Source organism: Beta vulgaris, chromosome 4, assembly GCF_026745355.1.
Source record: "Beta vulgaris subsp. vulgaris cultivar EL10 chromosome 4, EL10.2, whole genome shotgun sequence".
Lineage (NCBI taxonomy): Eukaryota > Viridiplantae > Streptophyta > Magnoliopsida > Caryophyllales > Amaranthaceae > Beta > Beta vulgaris.
Genome location: NC_079205.1, coordinates 49,223,879 through 49,242,687, shown reverse-complemented (window position 1 = coordinate 49,242,687; position 18,809 = coordinate 49,223,879). Strand labels below are relative to the sequence as shown.

At 35.2% G+C, this 18,809-nt stretch overlaps 1 protein-coding gene across 2 annotated transcripts; it reads right to left on the bottom strand.

The window, feature by feature from the left end:
- Positions 1-1,371: 1,371 nt before the first annotated feature.
- Positions 1,372-15,977, bottom strand: LOC104890990 (phytyl ester synthase 1, chloroplastic). Of its 2 annotated transcripts, none has more exons than XM_048643245.2 (13): positions 15,847-15,977; positions 14,573-14,624; positions 13,885-13,940; positions 12,692-12,850; positions 12,480-12,584; positions 10,313-10,419; positions 7,993-8,114; positions 7,090-7,198; positions 6,190-6,323; positions 3,392-3,764; positions 3,081-3,194; positions 2,195-2,280; positions 1,372-1,766 (listed from the first exon to the last, which is right to left on the bottom strand). In XM_048643245.2, exons 2-13 carry the CDS (start codon positions 14,620-14,622, stop codon positions 1,448-1,450), a joined length of 1,734 nt encoding a protein of 577 aa, XP_048499202.1. In that variant the 5' UTR covers positions 14,623-14,624; positions 15,847-15,977; the 3' UTR covers positions 1,372-1,447. The 2 variants fall into 2 exon arrangements, with proteins under 2 accessions (XP_048499202.1, XP_010674920.2); XM_010676618.4 differs by lacking the exon at positions 15,847-15,977 and adding an exon at positions 14,952-15,783.
- Between the last annotated feature and the right edge of the window lie 2,832 nt (positions 15,978-18,809).

Here is an 18,809-nt window from a genome sequence, read left to right as displayed (position 1 = left end):
TCCGAGGAGAGTTTCCCGATTGGCTATTGGTACCTCCCCGGTCCTTGAACATCTTGGAAGATTGATACTGTGGAAAGCGATCATCATAAATAAAGCTAGATGACTTGTCCCATTGATTTTTTGGGACATCATGATCTGAAGTATCATACTTGGGAGAAGAGTTGCCCCATTGATTCTTCGGAGCTTCATGATCATAAACATAACTCGATGGCTTACCCCACTGTTTCGGAGCTTCATATTCATATCCATAGTCTCTTCTGGGATACACTTTCCCCGGAGAGCCATGCCGATCCCAGTTCGGGCCTGGATTTGGGCCAGTGGCTAGACCAGGTGGCCCATTGACTTCATCAAGAATCTGTTGTAGGAAATCCTCAACCTCTCGAGGGCGACCATAGTTGTACTTGTCCATTGAGGGATCTACCTTCACATTCACTTGAGAGGTGGGGTACTTGTATGCAGTAGCTAACTGTGACTGGGTTCCTGTGACATATGCATGACTACGGCGAGCAGCATCATAGCTGATGATCGGCCTTCCTCTGACATAATCAGGGTGGCTGTCTTCAGCATAGGCTGCTCCACTCATATATCCAAACCCAGACATATACTCTGGATATTTTCTTAGGGAGGCAATTTTCTGTGTGTTAACTGTTTTCTCTAGCTTACTGAACTAGTAAAGTTTCTTCATTAAATAATAAGCTCATGAATATATTCACTAGAAGATATTACAGATGATTCTGACTTCCATTAAGATGATCAACCAGAATTTTTAAAGATTCTCTATTATCTCCTATTATCACACATGTTAGAATCAAATTCTGCATACAACTTGTCAGATAGCTGGCTTTCCAGTAGGATCTTTTCACCTGATTCTTCTAATTGAAAGTAACATTAAAGGAGATCAGCAACTTTCATGCGTAATAACCATATCTCATAGAGCATCTTCAATGAAAAGTCTCCACTTTAGTCCCCCAAAAAAGTTCTGATCTTTTGTTTTGATCCATCAACCGCAAAATTTTTGGTTCTTGTTACAACACCTCACTGTGAATTTTAAAGAGGGCATCGAATTAAGCTCAGGCAGAAGACTTCAGATGAAGCCACCTTTTAGTCGACATTTTCTCAAATATATCAAGCTTTTCGAATTTCTATCATTACCATGACTCTTATCAGGTGCAGGGCCAAACAGGACTCACGGTTTGGCCATCAAGGTGATGTTATATGCTACATATGTGAAGTATTTAACGCCAAGCCAGTTTGATTCTAATAAAAACATTTCAGTGCTTTACTAAAACCCTATAATCTCACAAGTCGTAACCTTTTTTGACGGAAATAAAAAATCAATGCAAAAATACATAGTATTTAGAAACAAAGAGATGCTATAAATTTTATAATATAAGGAAATATTGAACCAAGACATGTATACATATCATACAGTCAAAATTATGTGTACCTATACTTCCCTCTTTGTTTCTGGGGAAAAGGATGGCACATCTTGTGCAGGAGTAGAAAACAACCTATAAATGGTTCTATCAATAATATTTCTGTAAGGATCCTCGTCTCTCTTCTTAAGTAAATAAGCTATACTTGACGCTACTTCAGATTTAATCTGCAGATACATTTCTTCTGCACTCTTTCTATCTCTCAGGAGCTCTTCTTTACCTTGAGTTTCAATTGGCTTACCAAAAAGATAGTAAAAGCGACCGGGTATTTTCGGCAAAAGTCCAGGAAGGAAGAGGTTTTCATTCCCAACTTCCCCTTCATCAGCAGTTCTGTATATGACAATAAAATACAAGTTGCAATATTAAACATAAATGACAATTACATTTTGTATTGTACCATAAAACATAGAAGAGAGCAGAACAAAATTTCGTTCTTAATAATTGATCGAAAAAATTAGAGACAGGACATAATAACTATAATCTCTGTTTGCTTAAAAAAAAAACATTTTTAAAAAATTAAACCTATTTCTGATCTTTTAAAGTTTTCTACAATTAGAAGGCCAAAAGGCTGCAATAGTTAAAATTGAAAATACACAATCACTAGGATTCAACAAAATGTAATATTCATTGAAACGAGATGGATTAGGAAAATAGAAGTTAAGGTAAATTAAGTATAGATAGTAAGCATAAATTCACAAAAGTTGAAATAAGTCCATATATGAGAACAAGCATGCTAGCATGAAAAGGTAGATACATACCTCACTTTTACAGCTTCATCAACACTTTTTCGGATAACATCATTAACCACAGGGATTCTCATTAAGTCATCATAGTCAAGGACCAACTGCAATGCATAATTCAATAATTTAGTTCCAATTACAAGATTATTCTAATAATATACTTTTCTTCCCCTCATCATTTTCTTTTCCAATTTATATCCACCGTAAGCTAGAATTATATATTCAATCTAAGCACACATTTTGATTTTAGACAGGAACCTAAGCGCACCTGACTAAAGGGGAGAGACCAAAAACAAATGTCGCAAACAAGAAGTGGGGAGGACATAAAAAAATCCACTGTACTAAAGAATGCAGCATAGTCTCACAAAATTAACTACGAAGAAAACAGACCAGAAAAAAAATCCCAATCATAGCTCATAGAAGTCATAGTGATTAAGGTTAACGATAGTTTCGTGTCCTACTCCTTCATTACAATCAGTCCAATCTTTGTAATACTTCTGACCAACTCAAAACATCAGGAGTAGGAAGAAATCCAATAAGTGATAAGAAATTTGAAGAGGGGAAGCATAGCAATATGGCTTCCAAGTTGGTTCTAATGGCTGATGATGATAGCTTATAAGTAAAGCAATCTGTCTAGATCTTTCTAGTAACTTTTAGATTTTCTGTGATCCTAGTCAGCATAGTTTGTCATGAGATCAGAGTGTGTTATGACCACTTCATATTAGTTTTTTCAATCTTTCTCTACTATATAAGGAAGCTATATAGTAATAATTCATTCATTTTAATACAATACATAAATAAAATTACTTCTCTCTACATTTTTCTCTCTTCCTAAACCTCAACTCTCTAGAGCTTCTATGGAAGAATTTCTACTGAGATTCTAAAAGTTTTTATGAGAGGTTACCTCTGCTAAATCATCTTCTCCGACAACTCCAAAAGGTACAATTGTGGCGTTAAATTTTGCAGCCATCCGCACAAATTCAGGTCGGTCAGGCCAAAATAACTTGTATTCTTCACCCTGCAAGTGAATAACTAGTCAAAAGCTATAATGCTAAATATTTTATGGTAACTACAAAGTAACAAGGTACACTAGTGCAGCTTGATATACCGAAACCAAAAATTGAATGAAAGATAAAAAACTAAATTTCACAAATATCAAAGCAAGAGGTTGATATCCAATAAGCAGTAGAAATTAAATAAATGAATTCTACTTACCTTGTAATGTAGGGCCTCACGTGCTCCACCAGGATAAAGAAGTACGTGTGACTTTGTTGAAAACAATTTGAAGAAGTTGCTAGCAGTCACAGGTACTGCACCAAATAGTCTTGCGTAATCAAAAGATGACAATTCATTGTTTGAGGAGCTTGGAGCAAATAACGTTGGATGAGCTAAACCTCGAACCATAATTTCCTTCTCCCTTAAAAATGCTTCAACAAGGCCAGGGAGCTCAAAACCCATCAGCATATGATTACCTACTAGTATGACAGGACCCTCACTGGGCACCCCACTGAGGCCTTGCACTATCTTTCCATCTCCTAAAGTTGACAGCATCACAGGACTGGTAAAATTTGGAACCCATCTGAAAAATCTGCAACACATAGGCAACCAGTAAGTAAAGAAGATAACTTTTTAGCTAGTAATTTCATAGCAGCTGAAAGAATTAAGCGGCAGAAGTAACTTCAGCGCTTCCGGATTACGCAGACTGACAATTTATGCATTGACTTTCAAGAAAATCCTTGACAAAGCCAAGGCAGCATCAAGAAAGAAGCTTAACTAAAAAGGAGAATGCTGACTATGCATGCAGAAATCTAAAAAGAACAACCAGTACTCCAGTAGTCCCCTTCTTAGTTTCCACTTAAAACTACAAAAAAAGAAGAAAGAGAAAAGGCAGGGAGCACTATAAAAAACGCAGCAGAAATTAATATGATAAAAAAAAAGAAGCAAGGCATTGTCTATCACAAAACAATATATTAAAAAACAATGTCAGGCTCTGTTTGGCAATACTAACTGATAAGGTAGCTGAAACTGATAAGGTAGCTGAAACTGATAAGGTATAACTGAAACTGATAAGGTGCTGAAACTGATAAGGTAACTGATTAGTTTAACTGTTTGGCAGAACTAGTTGCATGAGTTTATTAATTATTTAAATTTTGTAATTTTTTTTATTAAATATATTTCGACGCTAATTTTTTTCGATGTATTTAAACAATAAAATAACAATATTTATATTTGAAATTATAGCTTACTTGAACAAAATCTATTTCGTTACTTCTCCATAAGAATTATATGAAACAAATTTCTCTAAATTTATACTATTGTATTATGTGTAGAAACCGTCACAATAAAAAAAAATACAATACTTGTAAAATATAATAACAAATCATTTTTTGTCCCATATTTGACTAGCAATACGGTTACGAACGAAACCTTTAAAATACGTATAATGCTTGTAAAAAAATGATCACTTTAATGCCTTAAAATCTTCATCACTAGTTAGGATATGTTTTAAACCTGTTAGCTCCTTTTTCTAATCAGTAATCACTAATTGGAAGTGAATGTCAAAGCCTCGAAGGTGTGGTTGGTGGCGCCAATTACATACACTTGCGGCTTGCGTCATCAATGTTCATGGCTCTCAGAATTATGTGTGTTGGCTTGAAAATAAACTAAAAATGTATACATGTAAATTATGGAATTTCAGTAGCTGAAATTCAGACGCTACTTTGAGTAGCGTTCCAATTTCAGTTGGTTTTAGAGACTGAAATTATATTTCAGTTGTATTCCAAACAAGTCTAATCATTTAAGCTAGCTTAAAATTCTAGCACCTATTCATTTAAGTCACCTTAAATAACTTGCCAAACAGACCCATTGGCTAATTTGGAGAAGGTGAATACCATATCAAAAAGGTTGGTTGTCCAGTCAAAGAAACATTCTCACCTCAGCCCAAAAAATGCCCAAAATGAGCTCCTAGCCACCTCCATGATATTATGAGTGTCAATTCGGATATACAAGATCCACAGGGATACCAAGATAGGTCTCAACTTGACCACAAATTGCACAAGGAGATGGCTTGTATAGGAACTTTGATCTCCAAGTAAAATTCCTAAAACCTGACCCCCAAATGTTCGCTCAGGTGCGCACAGACTTCATGAAGAGTTTGCATAATGATGTTTCCCCAAAAGGATAACATACATGATAGATCTATACAAGGCAGGTGCAGGATGTTCGAAACCTTGCCTTTTTGTTCATTTTTCCTATAAATATAAAAGGTCCACAAGAGATTGAAGCATTTCTATTGACTAAAGCTCCGGATCTATGAGTACTGAACTGATGGCTTATAGGTCCTAAGGGCTAAGACCAAATAGATCTAAGCTCTAACGGTTGTATATGAATCATGTGATATCTGTATGTACTATGTATGTGTATGAAAGCACGTGAACACAATATACACTAACGTCAGATTGTTGATCCGAACAAACAGAACTAAGCTTCAAGGGGTCATGTGTTTGCATGCAGGTATGTGTGTCACATGCACATCAGGACTTCTTGAGTGGTTTCATACCTTTCATGTAGACCTTTCAAAGCGGAAAAAAAACCACACTTAAAGAGTTATTGGCTTGCTGTGGTGGAAATGCAACAGGATTTATCATATCCCAGTCACAAGCTACAGGATCCATATCAGGTGTTATTGTAGTGCTATCTTGCTGCTTATCTAACCACCATTCCCCCATACCATTTACTTTTCTTTGAATTCTATTTTTTTTTCTAAGTTAAGATTAACAAACAAGCTAAAGAGTGTTAACAATCTTGGTTGATTTAAAATATATAACAAATAACAACGACCTAGTATTAATTCCATCAAGGCAGAGTCTAGGGGGATCATGATGTGTGCATCCCAGCCCCTACTAGTCAAAGAATACAGGAGGTTGTTCCCAGAAGATCCACAAAAGAATGTTAAGCAAAACATAACTACATTTTGTATAGAGTAATAGGAAGTTTAATCTGAATATCATTACCCACTATTTTGATCGAATCCAAATTTTAACTCTGAAAGACTTGGAGGCAAGAAGTCAGTGACATAATCCAGCCTCCTTGATCGACGATACTTTCCAGTGGCTCTGATGACAGTGAGTAGATTGATTCCATCTTCCTGTTTTATTAATGCAGCATTTTCAGTACTGCCGATGTCGAACTTGATTTAAAACCTTAATGTCAACATTTAATGACAGTGAGCAGATAAGTTGCAGTCTAGTTTAAAGCAAGATATTATACATCAAACATAAAATGCCCAGCTACATTACCTTTAGAAGTGCATAATCAGAATTAAGTTTTACTAAATTGCAGTGTAGTTTGGAGCAGGACATTGTGTTACGAAACAACCATTTTATTCAAGGGCTATAATTTATGATCAAATTATTAAGTCTAATAACATAAATCAATTTGCTCCTTTTCGTATGATAAATTCCTAATATTCCAACATGGCTTGTGTTAATCTTGCACGTATGCCCCGTTTGGTTGGGTGTAAAACCTTTCCAGTGTAAAATGATTTTCATGGAAAACAATTTACAATGAAAAACATAACTCCAAAATTAGTTTTCCGTTGTTTGGTTCCATGTAAGTAAAATGATGAAACGAATGGGAAGGTAAGGAGGTAGTGAGAGGAGTGTACAAGAGAGACAAGGAAAATGAAGGAAAATAGTCTTCCCTTCATTTTGAAAGGAAAATGGTTTTCCATCATTAGTAGAGCAATTTTACTCCTAGGGAAAATGGTTTCACACTCCTTTGCGAACCAAACAATGTAAAACTGTAAATAGAGGAAAACAGTTTTCTAGGAAAATGTTTTACGCCCTACCAAACGGAGCCGTAAATCAAACATTAAATAAATTATCTCGCTTGCCAACATAGTAAAAATCTACCAGCAAAAGTGCATGCCCATTCTCTACGAAAGTTCGAACTTCACAATTCTTCAGCATCCTAGAAAGTCTTTTTGCTTCATCACCGCTAGGAAGCATGTTATCCTTTAAGCTGAAATGGCAAATAGACCCACAATTATTACACATCTTGAAGTATAAGTATTTAAGAGGCTCCCATGTTATTGCTAAGATGTAACAAAGCACCAAGTTACATTATAACTAGTTAGCAACTTTGCACCAGTACAAAATGGTTCTTTTTACAGTTGAGTATAGGAATCTGGTAAAAATATGTATAGTTTAAATTTTAATTGATAAGAGAACTGAACATGACATAGCTACTTAGCTAGGCGTGTGATAAACAAGAGTCCTCTTTCAATAATAATTGATAAACAGTAACCTACCAATTACATACAATAAAGATAGCACTGAAAAACCCATACTGCTTATCTCAGTGAAAAACCAGGAAAAAAGTTTAAGTAGCAGCTCAGTTATGATCAGGCTCATCGGCTCACTTTACCAGCATTTCTGTGGTGGTTCTTATGTTCTTTTTTTTTAGGCTGTCAACCAGTCTTGCAATTGGTAACTTGGAGTTGCGGAATCTACAATCAACACCATTTTTTAATGGCCCCATAGAAAGGTAGATAAAAACTTCTTTAAGTGCCAAGTGACACCACTTGGCACAGTGTAGGTTCCCTGTAGCTTCCAGCATTTGTTTGGGGGGGGGGGGGGATCATTTTGTCAATTTACAGGGGGTCAAAGCGTCAAAGTCTCTCATCTTGAATAAGTAATTAATTAACTATAATTAAATTATTTGTGATGAAGACAAAAAAACGGTCCTTCTCTAACTTTTCAAAAAGTGTCTCTCTCAAGTAAAACAAATGTTCCATGAATAATTGTTCAACGAACCTAGCAAGCACAAGCACTTCAGCTTTGACAGCATGCAGTCGAGAATTGGCATATGCAGCAGCTGATTTGAGCAGCTTAAGCTTCCAAACAAGTGAATCCTTAGGAATGATATCAGATATGACCTGAGAATAAGTTAAGAGATGATGGTCAAATAAGAGATGGAATTTTGGAAAGAAGTTGATAGCCAAAGAAAGATTTAGTGTAGCAATTCCAATTCAATATGTAGTACAGTTTTATAAGTTGATATGTTTCTCTTAAAAAAGAATGAGTTGATATGTTTTAACATATATTTCTCTTAAATGTATGCCATGTCATATGTCACTATTGGGTACTCCTTTTTTACATTATATTGAATATTCCCTGTGTTCTCTAATAGTTATTCCACTTGGTTTTTCACGGTCTCTATTGCACATATCTAAGTATCTAACCATCAATATTTCTATTATTGTAATTGAAAGTATTACGAAAAATTGATATTTTGAAAATACACATCGAAATGAATCTAACAAGATCGATATGGTTTATATTAGGAGAAAAATAAGGTCAAAGTTCACTTCTATTAGAGAACAGAGGGAGAATAAGGTTCAAGGCATCCACATTTCTCAATTTCAAACTCTACCAATTTCTCTCATAATATATGTTTCCTCTTTATGTTTTGATGATGACAAACAAACTTATAAGTTGATGGTTTTCAGTTTGTGTGAAGAGATTATGACTTAATAGTCCCTGAGTTGGAACTGATTCAAGAAGAAAGGTTGGCATTAGAAGTTCTTAAGTGGAACTAGCACTTGGAGTTCCAGAGAAGGAACACGTCTTGATTGTATAATCCAGCACATGTTAAAGATCTGAAGTATCACGAAGATAAACCAATTTCAAGTATTAAATTCCAGATCAAGTTCCTGTAAGGAACAACTTCTTATATTGAAACCAGAAGTTTCGTCGCTAAAGTCCTTTCTGCACATTTGAGTTCCCAGTTCCTTATTGCTTATATTTCCACAAAGAGAATCAAAGAATTTTGATTACAAGCTCCCACTACAATTCATTCCCCCCCCCCTTTTTGTAGTGTTCCATCAGAATAACACTATTAACAAAAACTATGTTAATAGGGACGCCCTCATTTAATTTCCTTTCGGAAATTGAACGGGAGGCGGCTGCGGATGAAATCCCCCCCTAGGACCCCCCTATTAAGCAGAACGTTACCCCTAACCCCTCGGGGGATACTTTGACTCAAAATAGATACACTATGCCATATAAAATGAAAACAACGAAATTATTTCTTCAACAATTTTAATTTGAAATCATGAAAAGATACATAACCATGTCCTAATTAAAAGAGAAGATATCTAAAAATAAGTTTCTCTAAACACATGATGTTTCACAGTCAAGATATTCGTCTGTAGCATGCCAGTATATATAACAGTATAACACAGTGCTTGATGGGATTATAGGTTATTCTCTGCAATGTAACGATTGCTTAGAAAGTGCAAGGAGAGAACTTCATACAGTAAAAGGTCGGACTCTATTATGTCCTAGCTAGAAGTAGAGCCGGCAACCATGCTATGTCTAATTTGAGTTTGTGTAAGAAAATAAACAGGTGGAAAACCTTTAACATAACCCGGCCCATTTAGTTAAACGGTCTAAAACACTTGAAACTAGCCCAACATGTTGAATTAAACACATTAGTGGTGCTGACCCATTTCACCGACGTACAAGATCAAGAAAATTTCACAATAACTAACTTTCTTCAATCTGTGACTTTGTTGTACAATTTTATCATTTTAGGTTTACAATGTTAGATAACCTATAATTCTATTATATATTGGAATTTTTTAAAAAGGAATTCAGATTATGCTAGCTTTTGACGTTTATTTTGTGCTCAAATTTTAAAATAATCTATATGGTATAGGTATGCCAGATTTGGGTTTAAAGTGCCAACACTAAGTTCACCCATTTATTAAATAATCTAACCCATTTTGACCTGCTGAAAACAATGGGCAGAAAAGATTTCAACATTAACTCGCTCATCTCATGTCTGGTTCATGTCATTCTAGTAACTTCTGTATTCACCTTTTTTTTTGTAACAAACAAAAGATTTTTATATTTTTCAGCAAAACTAGTGATGTATTATTTTTGTTTTCGCTATGAGTTTTGCAGATAGTGTTTTTTGTTTCTGCATCTTCTTTTCCTGTATCAGTTTCCTGCAACGTAATCGACATGAAGATTCTTACAGGATGTTACAAGCAAAGTACGGGTATGTGTGGGAAGGCTATAAGGAGGCCAGTAAAACAGTACTTAAGAAAGATTAACAAAAGAATCTTACAGACAGCCGTGGCAGCAAAGCAGTGAGATTTTCAGACAACTGTCTAAGCATTCGACTAGGAGGAAGTTTCTGGTCAACATTGACCATGGCCATCTTCACAGGTTCACCTGGAGTTGATGTACAAATAGTTAACTAAAATGTATATGTTTAACATAAAATTAGTGAATGTACACATTGTCAGTCAATTTGTACAAACTCAACGATGACAAAAGCCACAAGTTTGTTCCTGAAACCAGAGGCCCAGATAAGAATGATACTAGAAAATTATCACTACTATGAGCAGGAAAGAAAAAAGACGTAGTAGAGGAAGACCATATGCCAAAACCTACAGATGACGAGAGACGATGCTATTTAGCATCAGAGTTGCACCCCAAATTTGTGACATTGTGATTAATGGTATGGTTTGTTAGCTACTAAAACCAAAGAGAATCAGAAAAATATCCTTACTATGATAAATGTTCTAAAAATTGTTTATAAAAAAATAACTACCTATTACACTCAGCATGGTACCTTTTTTCCCTCATTGCAGGATGGAACACATAGCACTAACTTTTTAAGATAGTCATACTTAGCAACTAATTGTGATTAGTATAGGCCTTGTAAGTTGGTATCAAATGCCTTACATGTTAACAGGATTACAATTTTCTTCCCCACTTCAATCATTCAAACCAAAACTAAATGCTGCTCTCCCTCCCCTCTCCCTCCCCCCAAAAGAGAATGTCTTGGGCGATGTATAATGTCCTTAGTCCTTACTACGATAATTGTTTAAAAAAAAGTATACCTATTACACATACACAAGCTAGGCCCTACAGGTTGTAATTTATTGCCTACATGGAGATACAACAGTTAATGTATGATGCCTCAGAAAACTAGCTTCACTTCTATATCTTGATTGGAAATTTGCATTATATTGCCATGTGGAGGCCCATTGTATCAAGACTTACTCTCTTCTCTAAGTTCGATGTCAAAGACTATTTAAACACAGCCTCATCTACCCACTCAAAACCATTAATCTCAATCTATGTACATCTTCATCATAGCCACAGTTTTGCAGGGTAAGAAGTCGAAATAGTTTTGGAAAAATTATTTTAAATAAGTCAACCTTTGCCCGTCCCATTTTAAGTCTGCCTTTCGATTATCGTTGATTGAGTTAGGCTTGTATGAATGTTTTCTTCTATTGAGTTTTAACCTGTTTGTGAATTGTTTATTGCGTTACTTATGATACGTGTTACAATGTCTTTTCTTCTAAAACAGGTGAGGGTGGGGGTGGGACATTGTAACACGTATCATGAGGAACCTACTAAACAAGCCACAAACAGCTTAAAACTCAATAGAAGAAAACAAACATACAATCCTAACTCAATCAAGGATAACCGAAAGATAGACTTAAAATGGGAAGACCACGCAAAGGTTAACTTATTTAAAACAATTTTTCCAATAGTTTTTTGTTAGAGAAAAAAATTGATCTGAAGGAAAATAGCATGCTAACACACTTTTTTATGTTTAAAAATAGCTCAGGGGATATGGAGCACCCAAAAGAGTAGCAACAAAGCGAAACATTGACTAATCTATACTCCCCACCAAGGCCACTATAATTTAAGCTAGGAAACTTTATCATTCCTCTCCTCCCAAAGATACTAAAGATTAGGTAAAAATGCTCGAGCTGCTAAGGCGTCACTTTTTTTTCTTCTACAACTATATTTATGTATCTGTATCTCTATAAGATTTTGGAAATGACAACAAAATAGATTAGAGAAACATTAATATCAACCGCCCCAATGCCTTCAGAAAGACTGCCGCATGCTGAAATCTACACAGCATAACCAGGTTGCAACAACAAAGATATTATCCTAAGTTCCTAACTAACATGCAGCAACTCTGCTATTTTCTTGGTATTGAACTATTAGCCCTTGGAGTTTGGACAACATCTTTTTCTGCTTTGTCCCCTCTGAATTTTGGTTTTCTCTTCATGTTACGAGATTTTTCATTTTATCATAAATTGGACCTAGATGAGGTCGTACCTTACAAGCAAACAAGGACATTCCAAGTTCTTAAGGACCCTATGGCTCTATGTAAAGCATGATTGACAAAACTAGCCCACAATGTGATTTTATCTACAACAATTAGGAAATTGGACGTATGATAGGTCAATGATAGTGAGACATACCCATTACAAAACTAAGGAGATATGGAACCGTGTTGTGAAGCTCATCGGGCAATGCCTCCAAAATAGGAAACAATGGTTTAAGCTGGCTCATCTCCAGTGATGTTGCTATAGAGTACCACATGTCATGAACACATTAAGCTGTCAATCAGAGGTATTTAAACAGAAGCAATAATGAGAAATTAGCAAGCATCCATACATCCCTGCTGACTAACCAGGATTAGCAAGTATTAAAACCAAGTCGACCATTGGATTACGAGCAGCAACAGCAAGAGCCAGACATCCTCCAAGGGAATCTCCGACCAGATAAATAGGCTTATTTGGAGATGAAGCATGCTCCTTCCGAACTACTTCTTCAACAATGTCCACCAGCACTTCACAACAAAAGAGAAAACTTTAAGAACTAAAAATGTTCCAGCTCACAGGATGTATCCCACGTGTTAAGCACATCTGAGTTTCACAAGCTTGCAGTATCCGCAAACAACTTCTACATAAAGTGTTTTGCATTGACATGAATGTGAGCAATGGCAAGAGCAAGAATATGGCCTATTGCACCATGCTAAGCAGACTTTTACAGATTATACTGCTAAGTCATAACCCTCCCCTATCCCTGACAACTTCCAAAAATTTGAAACTAATGCTGCAAGTTATTTATTTTTCATCATGAACTCCTTCGATCAGAGTTTCATAACCCCGTCACAGATTACGACTGCATTTAAAATGGTTTTACTTTAAACACTGATGAAGAACATATTTCCTTCTTAAAGCTCCTGGATTACTTTAACCATCAATTGTGTTCCCCAGAAAAACTAATAGTTTTACACCGCAAGTACACAAGAAAGTACCTCATGAACCCTAAGAAAATGAGATAGCATCCAAGCACGTGCAATACAAGTCTTATCTCCATATCCTATAGATTATAAGTGTTGGTTAAACTAAGGTCAAACATGTTCAACATGGAAAGACACAATGACCTTCACTAAGTAATAATAATTCCAGACCAATAGGCTGGTAACACAAAGAAAGTAAAAATTGACCAATGACTGCTTATACAGGAAAAGGAGATAAAAAACTAAGATCTAAGAAGATACAATTGCTACAAGGTAGCTAGAAGCAATATGCAGAAGAACAGGGAACAAGATAAGCCCTCACACTTCTATTTTGTGAAAGATAACATGTTGAATTATATTGTCCAAAATTCTATCTCCATCACATCAACACTTTTTGTCCCTCCATCCCATTGCTTCATCTTACTTTCAAATTTTTTATTATACTTTGAAAACTCCATAACAAACCCATGTTCCAAGGAAATATTAGAAATGGAAGGCATATAACAGTAGTGATTTTAAGCTAATACTTAAGTTCGTCTTATAATAAGGAGACCAAATTTCTAAGAATGTAGACATACCTTCAAAAGGTGTCCTGTCATAAACAGGTATATGCAGACACTGAACCTCAAATACCCTGCAACCAGGAAGAATATCAAAAATGGGTAATATGCAGCAGAACTGAAGCACCCTGAACGGAAAAACCCCAAAAGCATTGTTTTTTCTTTGTCTTGTTTTTTTCACCATGACTCCAATTTAATACCTAGCATAATGATCTCTTTAGTAGGTTTAAAATCTCGCTAAATAGTACAAATATTTCACTGTCTTTTTCTGAGGCTAGAACAAGAAGCAGAAAAATTGAAAATGCTACTGTAAGTACACTAGAAAAGTACACAGGCACACAACATAAATATTTATTTTTTGAGGGGCCACGCAAGTCACACCAGAAGTTAGAAGCAGGACAAATACAGGTCTTTTCCAGAATTGATTTACGAATGTAAAAGTGAGTATTCTCAGAATTTCTGCTTTGAAGGCAAATACAGGATGTACCAACAAGTTTACACATCAAACTGGACTAAAGAATCATAATTAGTTCATCTACACATTTTCCACTGCATATATACAGAAAAATATTTCAACCAATATGAATATAGATGCATTTATGATTTATCATTTGAATTAATTGCCTTTTGCTTTTGATCTTTATCTTGCACCGAAAACTCAAAGCATTCATATAATTGCAAGAGACAACCAGATTCAGGGACTTACTTGCCGAGAGCTCTGTGGTGCATAATGAGACCCAGCCCAACACCATCCATACCTGTTTGCAAGAAATTGTGAGAATCAGCTAAAGCTGAATATAGCCATTTACTCAACAGCTATGTACAAATTTATGCATTATAAATCAAGAAAAAAAAAAATGAGCCCTCTGTCATATTGAGACGTATTATCTCTTAGTCAAATGCCAAAGTTGCAATTTCGATCCTAAACAAAGGAGTATGATCTGCATCATACTCCCGAAAGCCCATATCATTCAAAGTAAAATAATATTGTGTTCAGAACAAAAGAATAAATATCATGCTCCAACCTAAGTGTTGAACAGAAGTTAAACAAAGTGCGAACGCAGCTAGGGTCAGGTGTAAATTACCAGGCAAAAACAGAAGCAAAGGAGAACCCTTCAAAGGACGCCCACATTCTACCGGGGAAAACCACCTAGGTGGTCCACCATCAGGCTTAGTCATGTCTTTAGCAATATCAAGATAATCCTTCATGCTTGCAGACCCAAACCCATCATCCCATAGTACTTCTAATTGCGCGGAATCTTTTCTTTTATCCCTATCTTTCTCTCCACCAATGCCGCCTACATGCCCATTTACTCCAGCAACTGAAGACCCAATTTTCTCACTTTCCTTAGCAACAGGAACACCATTCACACTAACACTACCTGGATATAAGGCTCTTGGATTATCACCATCTAAATTACACATAATCCTACCTCCAAACCTGGATTTGAAATCTAAGTTTCTGGGAAAATTAGGACAAACCCGGAAAGAAAGTACTGATGTCATGGTTCATACAATCAGCCAATAACCAAGAACAAACTACAACTATTGCAAAAAAAATGGCCTAATCTAAAGACAATAATAGTTAATAGTAACCAAGTTCTCTACACCTCTCCAACTAAATAGCAATTCACACTAGAAATGTAGCTTTTTCTTACCATTCAAGAAAAGCCTATATACTGAAAATGACATATATTACAGCAGATTGAATGGTTTCTCTACAAAACTAGAAATATCTAATGTTACAATGTCACTGAAAGAGAAAGATGAAGATTCAAACAAGAGAAAGATGAAATATTTATGTTCTGGGAAGAGTGAAACAAATTTGGAGACCAATAATGATTGAGACAATAATTGATGGGTGTGAAATAAAAAGCAAAAATGAGATTGAATTAAGAAAGTGTTGAATATTGAACAGAAAGTTCTGGTATGGGTCAATATCATTAGCAAGTAGACGACAAAAAAGGGAAGAAAGAATACCTGATAAATGGGATGTAGATGTAGTATTGAAGATAAAGACATGGCCGATGCTGATCTGATTCTCCACCTTTGGTGGAGAGTTGCCAAGTGATGTGTAGCTTTTCCTTCAAGTATTTAACTACCTACTCTATGTTGTAACGTTGGCCACATGTGACATTTGTCCCTACCCTTTTTGAACTAGACAGGTTTGCAACATGCACCATCAAACAAAATATATGCATAAATAGATATAAATATTTAAGCTGATGAAGGATGCACATTAAAGGTGCGTTATCTTCAACTTAAAAAATTAAGTTTCAGGTCCAATAAGTTCAGATAAGTTACAACCAGGTTCAATCAGGACAATAAGTTTCAATAAGGTCTAATAAGGTGCAATAAGTTTCAATCAGGTGCAATAAGTTTCAATCAGATTCAATAAGTTTCAATCAAGTACAATAAGTTCCAATAAGTTTCAATTGCTAAAAGTTAATAAGGTCTAATAAGTTTCAATCAGGTTCAATAAGGTCAATAAGTTTCAATCAGGTTCAATAAGGTCAATAAGTTTCAATCAGGTCCAATAAGTTCCAATTTGTTTCAATCAGGTCCAATAAGTTGAATCAGGTTCAATCAAGTTTAATAAGTTCTAATCAGTTCAGTTCAAATAAGTTCAGGGCTAATAAGTTGAAGAGAATGCACCCTAACTAATAAATAATATGCATAAATGATCTAAAATATATGTATAAATGTTGTGACCTATCCAAATTGCAAGATTAAAGGTGGCTCACATGTGAGGGGGAGTGTTAAGAGTAAAAAGCCCACATGTGAGTTAGAAATAATTGTCCCACATTGAAGAATTAGAAAGAGAATGACTAACATATAGATTGGTGGGTTACTCCACCTATCACCAATTGGTTTTAGGATGGAACCCTGCCAACCTTGTATGTGGTCACTCTCTCCTCCAACATGGGCTTATGTGTGGGCCCAATGAAGTTTATCATGGTATCAGAGCGGACGATCTTGGCCCGTTATGAAATGCAAGATGGAAGGTGTTGAAGATCTGTTTGGAGCAAAATAAGCCCAACAGAATTGTAATGGCTCCAAGAAGGGGCCCAATTGACCTCATGTTGGAAGTCCGGAGAGAACCCAACGAGGATGTTGTGACCTATCCAAATTGCAAGATTAAAGGTGGCTCACATGTGAGGGGGAGTGTTAAGAGTAAAAAGCCCACATGTGAGTTAGAAATAATTGTCCCACATTGAAGAATTAGAAAGAGAATGACTAACATATAGATTGGTGGGTTACTCCACCTATCACCAATTGGTTTTAAGATGGAACCCTGCCAACCTTGTATGTGGTCACTCTCTCCTCCAACATGGGCTTATGTGTGGGCCCAATGAAGTTTATCAATAAACTTATTAATTATATGTACAAACTAATAAAAAAGATATTTGTTAAATGATGAAAAATATGTATAAAAAGATATAAAGTAAGCATAAACATGTAAAAAAGATGTATAATCTAATGAAAAATAATTTATAATCTGATGAAAAATATGTATAAATTCAGACCAATATAAAGAAGCTTGGTAGAAACTTACAAAATTAAAATCAATATACAGAAGCTTGCTAGAAAGTTACAAAATTAAAATGAAATAAGAAAAATACAATGAGAAAGAATATTCGTACCATATGGCCATATGGGTGAATAAGGTTGATGGGGTCTATCAACGTCATATCAAAACAAAGCCCCATTTTTAGGTCTTGAGCTAGCTTCCTTGAGTTGTCCTCCAAAGGAAAAAAACATGGGTGGTTTTTTTTCCTTTTATGAAGAGACACAAAGGTAAATCATTAATGTTTAAATAATGTATATAAAATTTGATTTTAAGTCTTGGATACTATTTTAAGGAAAATGATAAACAACTCTTGGATATATATTTTGCAAACATATATTCAGGATAATGAGGTAATTAATGGGAGAGATAAAGTACAAAGTAAAAAGCCTATTTGAAGAAGATTTCGATATCTGTGTAGTTAAAGTACTATGTAGTATTGTAGTACCCCTCTGTCACAACCTAAAGAAAAGGAAAATATACATATGAAAATAAGGTGAAAAATTTGGAGGTCGAGGTGAAGAAAAATATGTAAAGAAAAGGTGTAAAAAGTAAGGGAAAAATAGAGGGGGGGTTTGAATTGAAGAAAAAAGAAGGAAATTGAAGAGAAAAATGAGTTGAAGAAAAAGAAGGAAATTGAAGATTTGAGGGTGAAAAACTAAAATTAAAATTGAAGAAAAAAGAAGGATCTAGTTGCTGTCATTGAAGGTGAAAAATTAGATTTGTCAACCCGAAAGTTGGAAGTATTTCGACAAAAAAAACCAGATATTATGTATAATTTTGTATTAATATTTAAAATTTTGTATTGCAAATTTTGAAATGGTAGTAATAGTTGTGAAAATAGTCGCAAAAGAAAGGAAAAAACTAAACTTTATGCTTAATATATATAAATTGGGGGTGACAAAATGGAATAAAGTGTAATTTTGTCAAACTAAAATTTTTCATATATACCATTAGCGTTTAATTAAGCGCATGAAAATGTTAAAAGTAACTATAAATATGGAATGGCAGTTGAATTGCTGTGAAATTGGTAATTGGCGAGGAATAGGGCGAGGACAGGCGAGGAAGAAAAAGGTAAGCCAAAATTGTGAATGTACAGTAGTACTCTGCATTTGAAATGGTTGTATGATAAAATAAAAATTACTCTGCATTTGATGGTAATGTAGGTGGTCGAAGAATATGAGGAGGATGATGAAGAAGCATACGAGGAAGATGAAGAGCAGTATGAGGAGGATGAAGAAGAGGTATGTATATAAATTTTGGATGTATGAAAAAATTGGATGAGAAAGGTATTTACAAATATACTGAAATATAGGCAAAATCTGTTAGATCTCGTGGAAATTGTGGACAGCGCAAGGAAGTGGAGGACATAGTA